Below are 15,821 nucleotides of genomic sequence, written 5' to 3'. Positions count from 1 at the left end.
CCTGTGTCCCCTGCATCGGCAGGCGGACTCTCAACCACTGCACCACCAGGGAAGCCCGAGAATGTTTTAAGGAACCACAGAAAACATGTGAAAGCAATATTCTCCTTATTCAACTCTTGCCCTGCTTCTACCACGACCATGTTTGAACACTCATGTGCCAGGCACTTTATGTGCATCATCTCACTTAATGCTGTGAAGAAGGTATTAATTATCAGTATTTTATAGATGAGGAAATTGAAGCTTAGAGATGTTGAGAAACTTCCCCATGGTCATGTTATGTTAAATGGCAGAAAAGGAACTGGAACCTAGTTATCTGACCACTAGCCCAGGCTCAACAACACAAAGGCCACATCCATGAAAATACAACAATATAACCAGTCCCCATAACTGTAACACATAAGTACTCACCTAAATGCCCAATGAGGAGAGCTTGAGCAAATTATGGTTCAAGAACAAGATGGTATGTTATCCCTAAAATAACTAATGAGGATGAAGTATAAACAAGAGGAAATGTTTGAAATTTACACAAAAAAATAGAATATATAAATACATGTACATAATGATTACTAGAATGTACTGTTGCCCAGATCAAGGATTCTTGTCTATTTTGTTCACAGCTATTTTCCCAATGCCTGGAACATAGTAGGTGCTCAATAAATATTGGTTGAATGAATGAATGAATTGCAGCCCAGTAACATTATCTATGAATAGGGACAAGACCTAAGGATAATAAGAAAGAAAACTTTTATTTTAAGTTAATGGAATTATGAATGATATTCTTCAACTATAGTAACATCTCAACAATAAACATTTAAATATAAATAAGTTCAGGTTTAGGACAACTGTGGAATTAGAATCACCCCTTGATTACAAAATGGTTTACATGGTTCCTAAGGTAGTGTGAAAGTACAAGAAAAGACCAGAATGAAAGCTGGCCTTGAATCTGATGAAGAGCTTCTTTTCTGGAAGGCACTGAGCATGTTGTGTGTGATGCCAGGTACACAGTGAGGACACAAAGTCAATGATAACAATAACCTTTCTAAGCTGGCAAGACAGGGACAACTCTAGCACTAGCTGTACTTAGGCAATTCTCAATGTCACTCTGGACATTTCTCATCTCCCTTTAAAAAATAAATTTATATACCAGTAAAATGCAAATCAGACTTCCAGACTAAAGCATGGTGAAATATGTCAACACATCCACTAACAACCAACTATGTGAAACACAGGAATTTAATCTAGATTCTGAGATACAGGCATGCAAAGAAACCTGACATCAGATCATAAAAATAGAAATCAGATGGCTGTTCAGCACACAAACATTCAGTGTTACTAGACCCAGCTTAAAGATACTTTTCCATGAGTAGTAACAAGAAAACAACCATTACTTGGTTAATTAATGAATGTATAAATAAAAGTAAAATGTTCTTAAAATTCAGCTATACCAGAATACAAGAAAGTTGATTTAATAAATAAAGTTAGTCTTTTCCAGATATTATACAAAAACTTAGTGCCACTTGAGAGAAAGGATAAATACAAGTTATTTGTTGTTAAGAATATTAACTGTTTATGTTACAAATGACAAATGCATAGAAACCAGGTTCTTTTGAACAAGGGACTATAAAGACCTCACTTAAAGTCAGAAGTCCTGAAAACTCATGATTCATCCACAAAAGGGAAAAATGATCCACAGAAAAAGAACTCTGAGAGATTTTCCAGCCCTATTTTGCTGAATAGCAAGCACTAGATCTTAAAACAAATTCAAGCAAGAGGGTGGCAGAATAGTGTTCTAGGGAACATTTTCCCAGCTCTACTACAGTTAATACAGCAATTCGTAAAGCAAGAACTGTAGTAAAAACACTCATTAATAACCAGTTTATTTCTCTAACCCTATTTGAGGAAAACCAGGCTTGAGAAAATGAGCAGCACAGTTCAGCACTGAAGTTTAAAAAATCAAATTTTTCCCTCCAACAGTAAAGACACCTTAGGCTGCATTCATGATCCTCTACATTTTATTCCTTTTTACCTATACATCTTAGTCTCCCACTCCAGCCCAGAAGGTAACTTCCCCATCCCCATGCTTAATCGACCCGTGGACTTTGGTTACTTGCACTGCTGTTGCACCCTATCTTGAAGTTTATCCTATCAACAGAAAGCTCAGATAGCTCACGGTAGCTCCATGGACTAGATCTAGGCCAAAATGTACTATTTCTTCTCCTTTCTGAAGCATGAGTGGGGCTCTGAGCAGCAACACTCTGCCTCTCCCGCCCACAGCCCTGACATGCTGCTGAGAGAAGGCGCACACAACGTGGGAGACGCTTCCAGCCCAACACCAATGAAAGCCAGCCTGGGCTCTGTCTGGGGCTCAACCATGCCTAATCTCCTTCTTAGGCAGCCTTACAGCAAATGCCTCATGCAATTCAGGGAACAGTACCAACAGGATTCACTGAATGACAAAATTATTCTAAGTTAACTATAGGATATTTTGCAATAAAAATGCCTGTTATTCCTAGAAAAGGTCTCCCCTCATCTATAGCAGCAATAATAATCTTTGTGTAAGTTTTATATAAAAATACAGCATGTAGGGTTTCCCTGGTGGCACAGTGGTAAAGAAACCACCTGCCAATGCAGGGGATATGGGTTCGAGCCCTGGTCCAGGAAGATCCCACATGCCGTGAAGCAACTAAGCCCATGCACCACAACTACTGAGCCTGTGCTCTAGAGCCTGCGAGCCACAACTACTGAGCCCACACGCCACAACTACTGAAGCCCACACACCTAGAGCCCATGCTCCGCAACAATAGAAGCCACCACAATGAGAATCCCGCACACCGCACCGAAGAGTAGCCCCCACTCGCCACAACTAGAGAAAGCCTGTGCGCAGCAACGAAGACCCAACACAGCCAAAAATAAATAAAATTAAATTAAAAAAATTTTTTTTTAAAAAGTTAACTTTGTTTTCTTTAGAGACTGAAATATCACTAAAATATTCGTCAGAGATTTTCCCCCTCTTACAACACAATCCACCTCACTTGGCAATCATTTCATCTTTCACGACTATTCCATTTGTATAGGATGATAATTCATTCTCTAAACAATGCTTCTGTTTTGCCACTATTTGAACATCAGCAGTCCCCCCACCACCACCCCATAACAGATAAGCATTTTCTCTGTTGTCTATCCTCAGTCCGGGATCTGATTTTCTGGGCACTTTCCTTTCTCAATTAATGATCTTACTCAAGGACTGGTCCCAGAATACATATAGGAAGACTCTCTGACACCAAGGGGCCTCATTAAACCAAAAGCCCAGTGTTCCAGGCAACTGGCAATTTTCTACTTAAGAGACTTCAAATCCCAAAAGGTAACAGAAGGCTTAATTTTGTTAGGCTACGGCTCACCCATAGGCAACTGCCAGAACACAACAAAATGAGTAACACAGATCAGTGGAAAATTGATGCCACTCCTCAAACTTAGCTTTGTTCATGGACAGCTGCTCATAAGGCTCTAATTTTAAACTACGTACATATCACATTTCCTACTAGCTGAATAACACCTAAATCATATGAAAGAATTAAATATCTCAATAAGTCACAGAGTTGTGCAAACAGCACCATGACCAATGAGGGAAATCAGTACTGACCTGGGTGATGACTACTGAGTTCCATTCTCAGAGACACATGCAACAGAGGAGTGAGAGTAGAGAGTAGCCAAAGCACCTGTGAACACCATTCTGTAAACTCAGCACTTAAATTATTTCCTCCTGTCTCAAAAAAATTTTAAATACAAAAATAAAACCAATGCTAGTTTTTAGCCAGCCTGAGAGAGGAAGATTGTATGTGATTCCTTCTCCCTTACTCTTAACCAAGCTATTTCTGCCTGTCATCTTTGGTCAAATTCCTGAACCACTTAAAACACCACTGAGCCCCTTTATGTGCAGCCAAGCCACCAAATGAGCCAGGACCTTTGCTGCCCAGCCCCAGAAAGGAAATGGTGTGAACATGCTCCTCAGTGAGGGAGGGAAAAAAAATCCATCTTCTACTTCTACCATCATCTAAAATTTCATGGATTATTTTCCTCTTTGCTTCATTTTCTCTTTAACCCTTTCCTGGGGTTTCAACTTTCTTCCATCTCTCATTGTTTCTTTACCTCTGTTCCAAGTTCTTTTTGTTCTACTCTTCATGATTTTGAGGAACAGAATAATGCCCTTTTACGACAGTAGAGAATGTACAGCAGGGACTAGGGAATCTAGCTCACACCAATAACATCAGCTACATCATCAAAAGTTGACAAAATCCACAAGTATCTCAAAATTATTCAATACCTATTATGGATGAAACACTGTGATACGGATAATGGGAGAGATAAGGTAAAATGTAGTTTCTGCCCTCCAGGAAGTAACAATCTAGTTGGAGAGAACATGCAAAAACATGTGAAAAGGTAAAACAACATGAAGCAGTCAGAAGACTGCATTATACAATGTAATAAACATGGGCTGTAACATTTGGACTAGGACCAAAAGAAACAACCACTGTGCTCTAGAGGGTCTTGAGGAGGCTCACTCAGGGAAATCACAAGGTAGACTCTGAAGGAGCCCTGAGGGTACTAAAAGGTGAGGAGATGAAGGGAAGGCTTTCCAGGGGGCCGACAATATGACAGCCTAATAAAAAGGAAGGACGTAAAATGGTAAATTTTATGGATTTTACTACAATTTAAAGAAAAAAAAAAAAAAAAAAGGAGGGAAGGGCCTGTGCCCCTCAGCTGTGCCCCGCTCTAGCAGGTCAGGAAATCAGCACAAGGGGCTGGACAAACTGAGAATTCCTAAGCGTAGATAAGAACATCCTGATGAACTTAGTCAACTGATACCGTCCAGAACCACACACCTGACAATTTTTTTGGAGATTTTAAATACCAACACTATGTGTAATATGGTTAAAGTAAAAGAAACCAGTTGACCAGATAGGGAGAGGTATGAATAACGAAGAAGGAAAAGATCTGATGCCTCTTTTTCGACCAGGGAAATGCCCTTGGAAAGCAGAGGTCCCAGCAGCTTTGTTATCGTTATGGTGGAGAAATCCCAAACCCAGAGGTTCCAATGGGTCTCCATTCTTCAGAGTTTTATGCTGAGCACAAGAGAGGAAATGTGCACACTTCTAGGAGTGAGTCACACAAAAAGCTTTCGCTTTCAGCTTCCAGATAGCTGCTAATAAAGCCCTGAGTGTCCAAATCCAAGGTATTAGTTAGCATTTGCCGATCACCTGGAAAAAAAATTGCCTGAACTAGTAGATAAAGCAACTTTTATAGTAATGACCCATGGAACACCTTAGTTATTTCCATTTAAATACCAACATGAAAATTATTTGGTTGAAATCATTCCAATGTGCTCTTGATCTTCAATTTTAGCAAACAACAAAATCCACGTAACAGTTCCTGAAAGGAAGGTCAGGGAAAACAGTAAAGTAGGAGAAATTTCCCCACTTTCACATAATGGCCAATGTTAGAGGAGAAAGAAACATGCTGGGAAATTGTCTAAATGACTATAATAATATTCACATTCACAGTACATGGTGTTCTATGTGGCTATGCTACGTACTAGTGTAATATTATGTAGTACAAAAGGTACATAGTGAGGACAGTAACTGGCCTGACGTGCAAGATACTGAAAAGTATGCTAGTTTAAGTGTTAAAAATAAGGTGCTTGCTAGAATAACCAATTTTGTTAAATACTTAAAATTTCAATTTAACGCCCCCCAAAATCAATGAAATACAGGCTATGAGAACTTGCTTTATTCTTAGTTATTGCTAAAATCTCTTTCAACATCAGACATTAGTCATCAGTATATGAAACAAATGAGCTCATCAGCCCAGAAGCACTGATTATTCACAGCAAACCAGGAGATCTAGGTACCTCTCTTAAGACATTTATCAGTCACCCACACACTGTTGTGTTGAAGATGGTGATTCTGATGCTTATCCTATCTTACCTCATAAAGTTTCATAAGACTTTTCTGAAACAAGTGTTAATCTATGCAGTTCTGCTTTCTATGTACTTCTGGTCTGTTTTTCCTGAATCCACCCCACCCTTCCTTTCTAATTCCTAGTAGTCTGGGAAGCTGAGGACCTTAGATATGCACATATTAGCAAACAAAGTAAATGCATCAAATGTGTCCAGATGATGCAACATACACTTACAGTTGGTTTCAAGCTACAGGCCATTCGAATCAGTCTGGAGGAGACGTTAGAAACAGCTCATATTTAGATTTAATTGCAGGAATTACACTTGGGAATTGACAACACTGCTCACCTTTAAGACAGAGGCTAAGCTGGTCATGTGCTCATTGAGGGCACCCTCGGACTCCTTGTAGGTCAAGCAGGTGAACTGGTACTCCTCAGGATCAAAGGCATCGGCCCCCTGCTGCTCCACATCACTTGCTACGCCCACGTAATAGTCCTCTATGTCCCCAGGGTCCTCGTCCTCTTCCTCTTCCTCACAATTCGGGTCATAGTCCTCTTCATTGCTGTCAGACCCCTGGCTATTCATGTCCACAGACATCTTAACATCCAGACGAGTTGCAGATCAGGAAAGCAGTTTTTTCCCCTCCCCACAAACTTTACCACTTTCTCAAATGCATTAGTGTTTTTGTCTTCTAAGGGAAGAAAAGAAAAAAATAAGTGTTACTTACTTTCACTATGAGAAGTTGTAACAGAAACCATTCAAGAATCAAAATGGCATAGCCCTGGTCCTACCCCCACTATGGCCTATTCCAACTCTCCCCTCATACAAGAAACCTCATATCATCTCTGTGCCCAGGCCTTTCAAAGGGAAACCCTTTCCTGGAGGGGCAGAAGCAGTTAACAATGGTAACTTCACATGAAGGGTCTGGCATGAAAGAGTAAGGCTATCTGCTCTATGTCAAGGAGTTAAATTCCCATAGATTTGTCCTTCCTGCCAGGGTCCTTAAGAGAGAAGCACATTCCCACAGCTGGCTGCCCATAGAATAAGCATCCTAAAGGCTAAACAACCAAAGTTTAAAATCTCTTAGCTAATCATGCTCCACTGAGTGGTGACACAGACAGTACATAAATAGGGACACAGTTCTTTCCCTAATATCTAGGGAAAGAATACCATTGTTTTACAGACATCACTCTCAGATAAATGGAAAAAAAGGTGCATAGTAAAGAAAAAATAAAAACCACATAGCTCTTCAACATCCTCCTATAGTCTGCAAAGTTAACTGATTTTTCCATTTTAAAGGGTTCTACTAATCCTTTAAAAGAGGTACTTAAGAGGCAAAGAAACTGACCCAATAGTGAAGGAAAACTATAGATACTCTGCCTTAGCAGGATCAAGGTTAGAATCTACTTAGGGTAAAGAAACAAGAGATCAGGGCTTCCCTGGTGGTGCAGTGGTTGGGAGTCTGCCTGCCGATGCAGGGGACACGGGTTCGTGCCCCGGTCCGGAAAGATCCCACATGCCGCGGAGCGGCTGGGCCCGTGAGCCATGGCCGCTGAGCCTGCGCGTCCGGAGCCTGTGCTCCGCAAACGGGAGAGGCCACAACAGTGAGAGGCCCGCATACCGCAAAGAAAAAAAAAAAAAAAGAAACAAGAGATCAAATGAAACCAGCTACTGAAAAATCCTCACAGATCAAAATATTACTCAATTACATATAAATGAAAAGAGAATACTAGTTGAGAAAGCAAAACAGTCACAAGCCTTAACTTCTTCTCAGAGAGGACTCTGGCAAATACCCATTAACTTCTCTGCAAAAGAACTATTTCAAGTGATCATTTCCAAGGAACAGTATCAAATAGTGATTTAAATCTAAAAATAATAGGACCACAAAATGCAAGAGCATTTGGATTGAACAGTATGTAAATAATTTACATAACCAAATCTGGATTAAATACTAAAGTAAATTTAAAACCTATTGATGTAGATAATCTCTCCAAAAAAAAAAAAATTAAAACAAAGATTAAAAATCAATGTGTGCTCGGCTTCCCTGGTGGCGCATTGGTTGAGAGTCCGTCTGCCGATGCAGGGGACGCAGGTTCGTGCCCCGGTCCGGGAAGATCCCACGTGCCACATCAATGTGTGCTGAATATGTAACCAGTCTAAGGGATTACAGAGCCACATTTTAATGATATTATAAAAATATCAGTGAATCTACCTCTGATATGTTACCTATAAATGCTCAAATTAAAAAATAAGTCACATTAATGAGAATGCAGTAATGTAATACTTGCAGTTTGACTTTTAACAAAATTGTTTTGTATGCTAGAACCACCTCATCACAACTGAACTTAACTATGGTATTTTTCCTTTAGAAGAAAAAAATAATCTTTAAATTAAAAATACCTGTAATTCTTGAAGATCTTTCAGGAAGATGTCACCCAAATAGTCTATATCATATAATTTCCATCTAAAATGAAAAGAGATAGTTCTATTTATATATTTTAAAATTGGTACCCTGAGTTTGCAAACTTATTTTTTAAAAAGTAAAGACATTTAAAAGGACAAGCAGCAAGGGACCAAAAATTATTTTCTTATAAGTCCCACAGAAATCTATATGTCATAATTACATACTGACAAGAGTTACATGGCCTTCTAAAAAAAGAAAGTATTGAAAGTAAACAGCGGGACTTCCCTGGTGGCACAGTGGTTAAGAATCCACCTGCCAATGCAGGGGACACGGGTTCAATCCCTGGTCCAGGAAGATCCCACACGCCACGGAGCAACTAAGCCCGAGCGCCATAACTACTGAGCCTGCACCCTAGAGCCCACATGCCACAGCTACTGAGCCCGCGTGCCACAAGTGCTGAGGTCCACGTGCCTAGAGCCCATGCTCCGTAACAAGACAAGCCACTGCAAGGAGAAGCCCGTGCACCGCAACGAAGAGTAGCCCCTGCTCACTGCAACTAGAGAAAAGCCTGCACACAGCAATGAAGACCCAACGCTGCCATAAATAAATAAATAAATAGACAAATAAATAAATAAATAAACAGCTAACAATAATTTAACCTGGGGTACTGGTGAGAGAAATGGATACCCAGTTCCCTCCCTCAGTTTGAAAGCCCACCACACCTCACTTTTTTTTTTTTAATTTTTATTGGAGTACAGTTGATTTACAATGTAGGGCACCACCTCACTCTTATTGTTAAGATTTCCTAAATTAACTACCACAATTTCAATCTTAAATGTTACACAGAGGTTGACAAAGCAAATCATAACTGACTTAAACTGGACTTTTGCCATGAAGTCATCCCCACTAACACTTATAGAATACTGCCAATATTTCAGATCTCACTTTATTCATGAAAAAAATATTTTCAAAGAAAAAAGTCCCCCCAAAAAAAGAAAACAAAAAACAAAACAAAACAAAAAAAGAGAGAGAGAGAGAAAACAGAGGGAATTCCCTGGCGGTCCAGTGGTTTGGGCTCAAAAAAGAAAAAAAAAAAATGTCTCCAGTAGAATGCCCACTAGGCAATATTAACACCCATTTCCCACTTCTCTTCTGACATGGTCAAGGGCTACCTGACTTTCTCAGAACTACAGATCCCACTATCCAAGACTAAATAAGTACTAACAGCCTACTTAATTAGATATTTTATGTCCATTTCTTTATCCTTTTGAATTTCTTGGAAAACCAGAGCTTGTAACTTTCAAAGAAATACTTCAAACACAAACAGGCAAATTTAAACTAAATGAAAATCAAAGTCCAAACAATGATTGTGGAAGATAATTTCCAAAATAGAAGACAAATAATTGATTTTATTGTTTTCTTTTACCTGCATTTTTATGTACGATACTGCTTATTAGGCAAATCTACATAAAGAGCATTATAAATAATTGCTCCCATCTACAAAATATCACTACCAATAATACCTTTCATTTAATGAGAGCCAATTTCAGGTCAGACTCATTCTCATTAAATGTTTATAACCCTACAAAGTGGCTATCATCCCCTTCTTACAAATGAGGAAACTAGAGTTCAAAAGATTAAGCAACTTGCCCAAGACCACGGTGCTGCCAACCAGTAGAGTCCAGCATAATACCTTCACCAGATCCAGGGCCTATGAGGACTCATAACGCCCCATCACCCTCCCAGAGAGCCTAATACTATCCACAAAGCTACCTCCAGAATCACAACAAAAAAAACACCGTTTTCACTTTCTCTGGATTTTTCTCCAGGATTTGGGCTTACAGGTTGCCCATAGCCTTCTCACCAACTAAATATTCAAGAAACAGGGAAAACTTCAGGCTGCCTTCCAAAAGGAGAATGTCATTTCATACTTACTGCGTGTTCTAGGTCCAAATTTAAATAAAACCTTAATTTTTAATCTTTTCCAAGTTAAATATCCCTATTCTATTTGAAAGAGTGCTGACATTGCTTAAAGGCGCCAGTATGTTATTACTTTATTAACAGAACTGATGATACCGCTTTGATTTCCTTTGGATATTAAATATTATCCTTACATCCCAAACAGGAAAGGAGTAACAGAAATTACTCCTCCCCCTTCCCCCAGTCAAAGTCACGTGTTCAGAAGACCTGCCACCCACCCTGGGCTAAAGAATTCAAACGGAAGACTTCTCAGTTTAAAGATGACAAGAACAAAACACAGACTTTTTGGTGGGTCTGACGACGTTTACTCCAGATGTAATATTTAGCACTGTAGGGTCATTTACTAAGTCTACAAGTCCGAAGAAAATTACTTGATACAAAAATATGAACCCTGTCTACTACGGCAGCCACAAACCACATGTGGTTATTTAAATTTAACTTAACTTAAAAATTAAATAAAATTTAACATTTGCTTTTTCAGTTGCACGAGCCGTAAGTCAAATGCTCAATGGCCACGTGTGGATAGTGGCTACCCTACTTAACAGCAAAGATACAGAATATGACCATTGTGGCAAAAAGTTCTATGGGACAGGGTAACAATCAGTACTGAGGTGAAGTCATCCCAGAACTCGGTCGCCACTGCCGCCGCTAGCACAGCAGCGTCGGGCGAGGCGTCGACGCAGCTCCTGGGCCGCCTGTCCCGTCCGAGGCGCCGGGATATCCGCGAGGACACGGAGCCCACGCGCTGCGGCACCCTTCACCAACGGGCGTTAACTAACCGCGCGGGCGGCACTACTAGAGCTCCCAACGATGACTCGAGTGGGGAGCCCCGGAGGCAGCGCGTCTGCTGGCGCGCTGGGCGGGGAGGGCCCAGATGCGCCGGCGCCAGTCGGTCAAAGGCGCTGGCCTCCGACCTCACTGCAAGCTGAGCAGGCGGCGGGAGGAGGAATAACGGAGAGAGGCCCGGCGCCGGTTCGCCCTGGCCTCAGCCTTCAGCCGCCCCTCGGCGGGTGGCGGAGTGCGCTGAAACTGTGTAAGAGCTGCCAAGGGCGCCGGGACCTCGCGGGCATTGACGAAGGCGGAGCCCCGGCCGGGCTAGGGAGGCGCGCGGAGAGCCCACCCCCTCCCCCGGCCCGCCGGGGTAAACAAGGCCTAGACTCGCACCGCGCACTTACCGGGAGCCGTGGCCCCGCGGCCGCTGAGCCCGGGGGGGCCAGACCGGGTCGGGCCGGGCCAGAAGAACCGGGTCTAGGCGCGGCGGCGGCAGAGGCGGCGGGCCAACGCCGGTCAAGGCCCGCGCTGCTTCCTCCGGCGAAGCCCTCTCAGCAGCTCCGGAAGTGCTCAGAGCAGTTCCGTCACTTCCGGCCCGGGGTCGACCCGCGGTCGCCGGGGTCGCGGCAGGCGCTGGGCAGTAACGCCTCTCTGCGGGCACTTCACAACAGCCCAGCGCAGCGACCCAGAATGGGCGCAGAGCACAGCCGGTGCCGACGGCTGCGAGAGGCAGCAGAGGAGAGGATTCGGCTTATTGGAGAGTGGTCACGGCATCTCTTCCGGCTTTTGCCTACCAGCGCCGCCCGCCGGGATACTTTAAACCAGGGTTCTTCTGTCGGACTCCTCACTTCTCTGTTTGTAATCGGTGTCCGGCACCGAAAAGACCTCCAGACGTTCGTGGAGTGGATAAAGGACTGTTGTTTCCCGGCCGCTATGTAGTCGAAGAAGAGCTAGGTCTTCGGGTCAGCGCGCAGGGCCGGGAATTTCTGCGTACGTTCTGAGACCGTCGCCTGGTGGCCGCCGATTCACAGGACCACGCCAGGCTTCCGCTTCCCTCTCCGCGGCCTAGTTCGCTGCCTAATTCTTTGGCTTCCCGTTCACCCAAGATTGAATCTTAACTGCCTTGTTGCACAGTTTCTTCAAACAGTATAGGAAGTGCCATTATGACTTTCAGTACCTTCTAGGGCTTTTGTCAAGTATTATGGATAGATAGAGCCGTGAAGTCCCACTCAAGTTGCTGCTGCACAACGTGGAAACGCCTGTGTGAAGCCAGTGATGTTAGGGAGCCTCCTCGCTGTGCAAGTCCGTAGATAACCCAAACCATTTCCACCCATACATGAGTCATGTATACACTGATATTCAAAATATTCAAGATATCGATGTGTAATGGGCTCTCTTATTTTTAGTTCTTGCTTCTTGCATGTATTCGTGTATTTCTTATACATGATTTTCAGCTTCCTGTTTAATTTAGAGCCTGTACCCGAGTCAGGTGCATTCAAATACTAGAAAGCCCCACATTACTTTGGAGTGAAAATTAGTAGTAATGAGTAACATATTGTAGGGTTGTGAATTTTATGCATTAACAATGTAAAAGTCTATCTATAATCCAATGTACTTATTTGTTATGACAAAACATATAATCCCTTTACATCATGACACTAGCGAAGGACCCAAAATATATTTTCTGCTAATGAAATCTCTTTAATTAGAAGCCTTCACTTTGGGTCACTGGTAATAAATCCTCTCCAGTGAATAAAAGGGAACAATCAGTTCTGTATAATTGTTGCACTTGCAAAATAGAGAATGAGGTCATTCACATCAAGTACACAGGTGTATGTACAATATATTGGAATCCAGTGTACAATCCTTATTTGTTCTCCTGTCTTGCCCCTCTTAAAGCTGAGTTTCTTAAGGGCACAGGTCCAACCTTGTTTTCAATATTACTCTATTAAATAGGCATTTATTGGGCTGATGCTAATACCATTATTCTTAACTACTGACAATTTCTCCCCAGGAAATAAAGATTTAAAAATTAGGCCAGGGGCTTCCTTGGTGGCACAGTGGTTGAGACTCCACCTGCCGATGCAGGGGACACGGGTTCGTGCCCTGTTCCAGGAAGATCCCACATGCCGCGGAGCGGCTAGGCCGGCGAGCCATGGCCGCTGAGCCTGCGCGTCTGGAACCTGTGCTCCGCAGTGGGAGAGGCCACGGCAGTGAGAGGCCCGCGTACCACAAAAAAATAAAAAAATTAAAAAAAAAAATTAGGCCAAAACATTTAAAGGTACAGATAAAATTATGTGCACATATATGTGCTTTAGAATGGTGATTCTATAGGAAAAAGTTTGCAGCATCCCATATGTCCAAAAGTAAAGGTTTGTTAAATTATGGTAAAATACACAAGAAAGAAAACCATTAACAATTAGGCTGTACTGAGGCATCTATTAACAAGGAAAGGTATCTGTGATATGAATAGGATATGAAATGATGTGTGTAGTATTCTGTTTTCAAAATAAATTTGCGGGGCTTCCCTGGTGGAGCAGTGGTTGGGAGCCTGCCTGCCAATGCAGGGGACATGGGTTCGTGCCCCGGTCCGGGAAGATCCCACATGCTGTGGAGCGGCTGGGCCCGTGAGCCATGGCTGCTGAGCCTGCGCGTCTGGAGCCTGTGCTCCGCAACGGGAGAGGCCACGACAGTGAGAGGCCCACATACTGCAAAAAATAAATTTGCACATAAGATATATAAATATAAAATATAATGTCTCTCTTGGTTTCTGTGGCACAGGAATCTGGACAGGCTACAGTGGGAATGATTTATTTTAGCCCTTTGATGTCTGGGGCCTCAGCTAGAAGACTAAAATTTCTTAGCCAATATCATACAATTTTTCTTTTGTATAAACCTTAGATTCAGAATGATGTGTTTGCACTTTTGAAAATTCACTGGAGAGCACTGAATTTCTAAGAATAACAAGGGTCGTACTGATATCCTCAATATTGAGTCTTTGCATCCAAGGAATATAGTATTTCTTTACAGTTTTTCTTTTATGTATTTGAATTGTTACAGTTTTATTCACATGGATCTTTGGTTTGGTCTTGCATACATTGTGGGTTTTGCTATTATTCTGAATAGGATTCTTTCTTCATGTTTTCTAATTGGTTATTGTTAACGTATCAAAACGTTATTGCTTTCCAACATTGTTCTTGTGTCTGTCTCCTTACTTAGCTTGCTTATTAGTTTTAGTGGATTTTCAACTGATTCTCTTCAATTTTCAAAGTGAGCATTTGGATCATTTGAAAATAGGGATATTTCGGACTCTCAATTTTTAATTTTTTAATTTATTTTCTTCCTTTTCTTTTCTCCCTCTTTTTTCACCTCCCTCTTTAATCCCCTCCCTCTTTTCTCCTTTCTTTCCTCCTTGCTTTTCTACTTCCTTCCCTCCCTCCCTTACTATTGGTATTTTTGCATTAGCTACCATGTCCAGTAAAACGTTAAGCAGTAATCATGATTAAAAAACATCTTTACCTTTGTTCCTGTCATGAATAGGAAAGTTTCTAATATTTCACCATTAAATAATTTTGTTAAGAAAAATATGGTAGTTACTAGTTTGCTTTAAAAAAAGAAGGTAGTTACTTTTTGTCTATTACAAGGGTGTTTACTTCAAATCTTTTTTTCTTTTTTTAGGTGAAGGAAAACGAAGAGAATTTACTGCCTTTAAAATAAATGCTAATTTTTTTTTCAAGTAAAAGGAAAATGATAACAGTGTGAAATCTGGAACTTTACAAATTAAGGAAGAGAAATTGGAATGATAAATATCTGCGTTAGTTTCCTAGGACGGCCATAACAAATTACTATAAACCTAGTAGCTTAAAACAACAGAACTTTATTCCCTCATAGACTCAGCTTCTGGTTGCTGTAAACCTAAGAATTTGTCCATTTCTTCCAGGTTGTCCATTTTATTGGCATATAGTTACTTGTAGTAATCTCTCATGATCCTTTGTATTTCTGCAGTGTCACTTGTTACGTCTCCTTTTTCATTTCTAATTCTGTTGATCTGAGTCTTCTCCTTTTTTTTCTTGATGAGTCTGGCTAATGGTTTATCAATTTTGTTTATCATCTCAAAGAACCAGCTTTTAGTTTTATTGATCTTTGCTATTGTTTCCTTCATTTCTTTTTCATTTATTTCTGATCTCATCTTTATGATTTCTTTCCTTCTGCTAACTTTGTTTTTTGTTATTCTTCTTCTTCTTTCTCTAATTGCTTTAGGTGTAAGGTTAGGTTGTTTATTTGAGATTTTTCTTGTTTCTTGAGGTAGGGTTGTATTGCTATAAACTTCCCTGTCAGCACTGCTTTTGCTGCATCCCATAGGTTTTGGGCCACTGTGTTTTCATTGTCATTTGTTTCTAGGTATTTTTTGATTTCCTCTTTGATTTCTTCAGTGATCTCTTGGTTATTTAGTACTGTATTGTTTAGCCTCCATGTGTTTGTATTTTTTACAGTTTTGTTTCCTGTAACTGATATCTAGTCTCATAGGGTTGTGGTTGGAAAAGATACTTGATACGATTTCAATTTTCTTAAATTTACCAAGGCTTGATTTGTGACCCAAGATATGATCTATCCTGGAGAATGTTCCATGAGCTTGAGAAGAAATACACTTGAGAAGAAAGTGTATTCTGTTGTTTTGGGATGGAATGTCCTATAAACATCAATTAAGAAGTC

The 15,821-nt window shown here is 41.1% G+C and overlaps 2 protein-coding genes across 2 annotated transcripts in view; one reads left to right on the top strand and one right to left on the bottom strand.

The window, feature by feature from the left end:
- The window catches only part of LOC114484235 (E3 ubiquitin-protein ligase ARIH2-like), a 20,049-nt gene extending 8,405 nt beyond the window's left edge, over positions 1–11,644 (bottom strand). Inside the window, exons 1-3 of the mRNA XM_028479126.2 lie at positions 11,513–11,644; positions 8,354–8,417; positions 6,302–6,644 (exon numbers count right to left, since the gene is read on the bottom strand). Of these exons, the coding sequence (XP_028334927.1) occupies positions 6,302–6,550 (249 nt within the window). The 5' untranslated portion in view covers positions 6,551–6,644; positions 8,354–8,417; positions 11,513–11,644. The remainder of the gene's footprint in view (positions 1–6,301; positions 6,645–8,353; positions 8,418–11,512) is intronic.
- On the top strand, positions 10,287–15,322 carry LOC102993225 (ARIH2 opposite strand lncRNA). The gene is given in 6 exon segments (XM_055079999.1): positions 10,287–11,462; positions 11,464–11,628; positions 11,630–11,751; positions 11,906–11,962; positions 12,021–12,126; positions 12,129–15,322. Coding segments are annotated over 6 exon segments (897 nt in total). The 5' UTR covers positions 10,287–11,147; the 3' UTR covers positions 12,261–15,322.
- Positions 15,323–15,821: the final 499 nt, after the last annotated feature.

The sequence above is a fragment of the Physeter macrocephalus genome, chromosome 18 (genome assembly GCF_002837175.3).
Source record: "Physeter macrocephalus isolate SW-GA chromosome 18, ASM283717v5, whole genome shotgun sequence".
Lineage (NCBI taxonomy): Eukaryota > Metazoa > Chordata > Mammalia > Artiodactyla > Physeteridae > Physeter > Physeter macrocephalus.
Note: the sequence above shows the minus strand (reverse complement) of the source record. Positions and strands in the feature narration are given on the sequence as shown.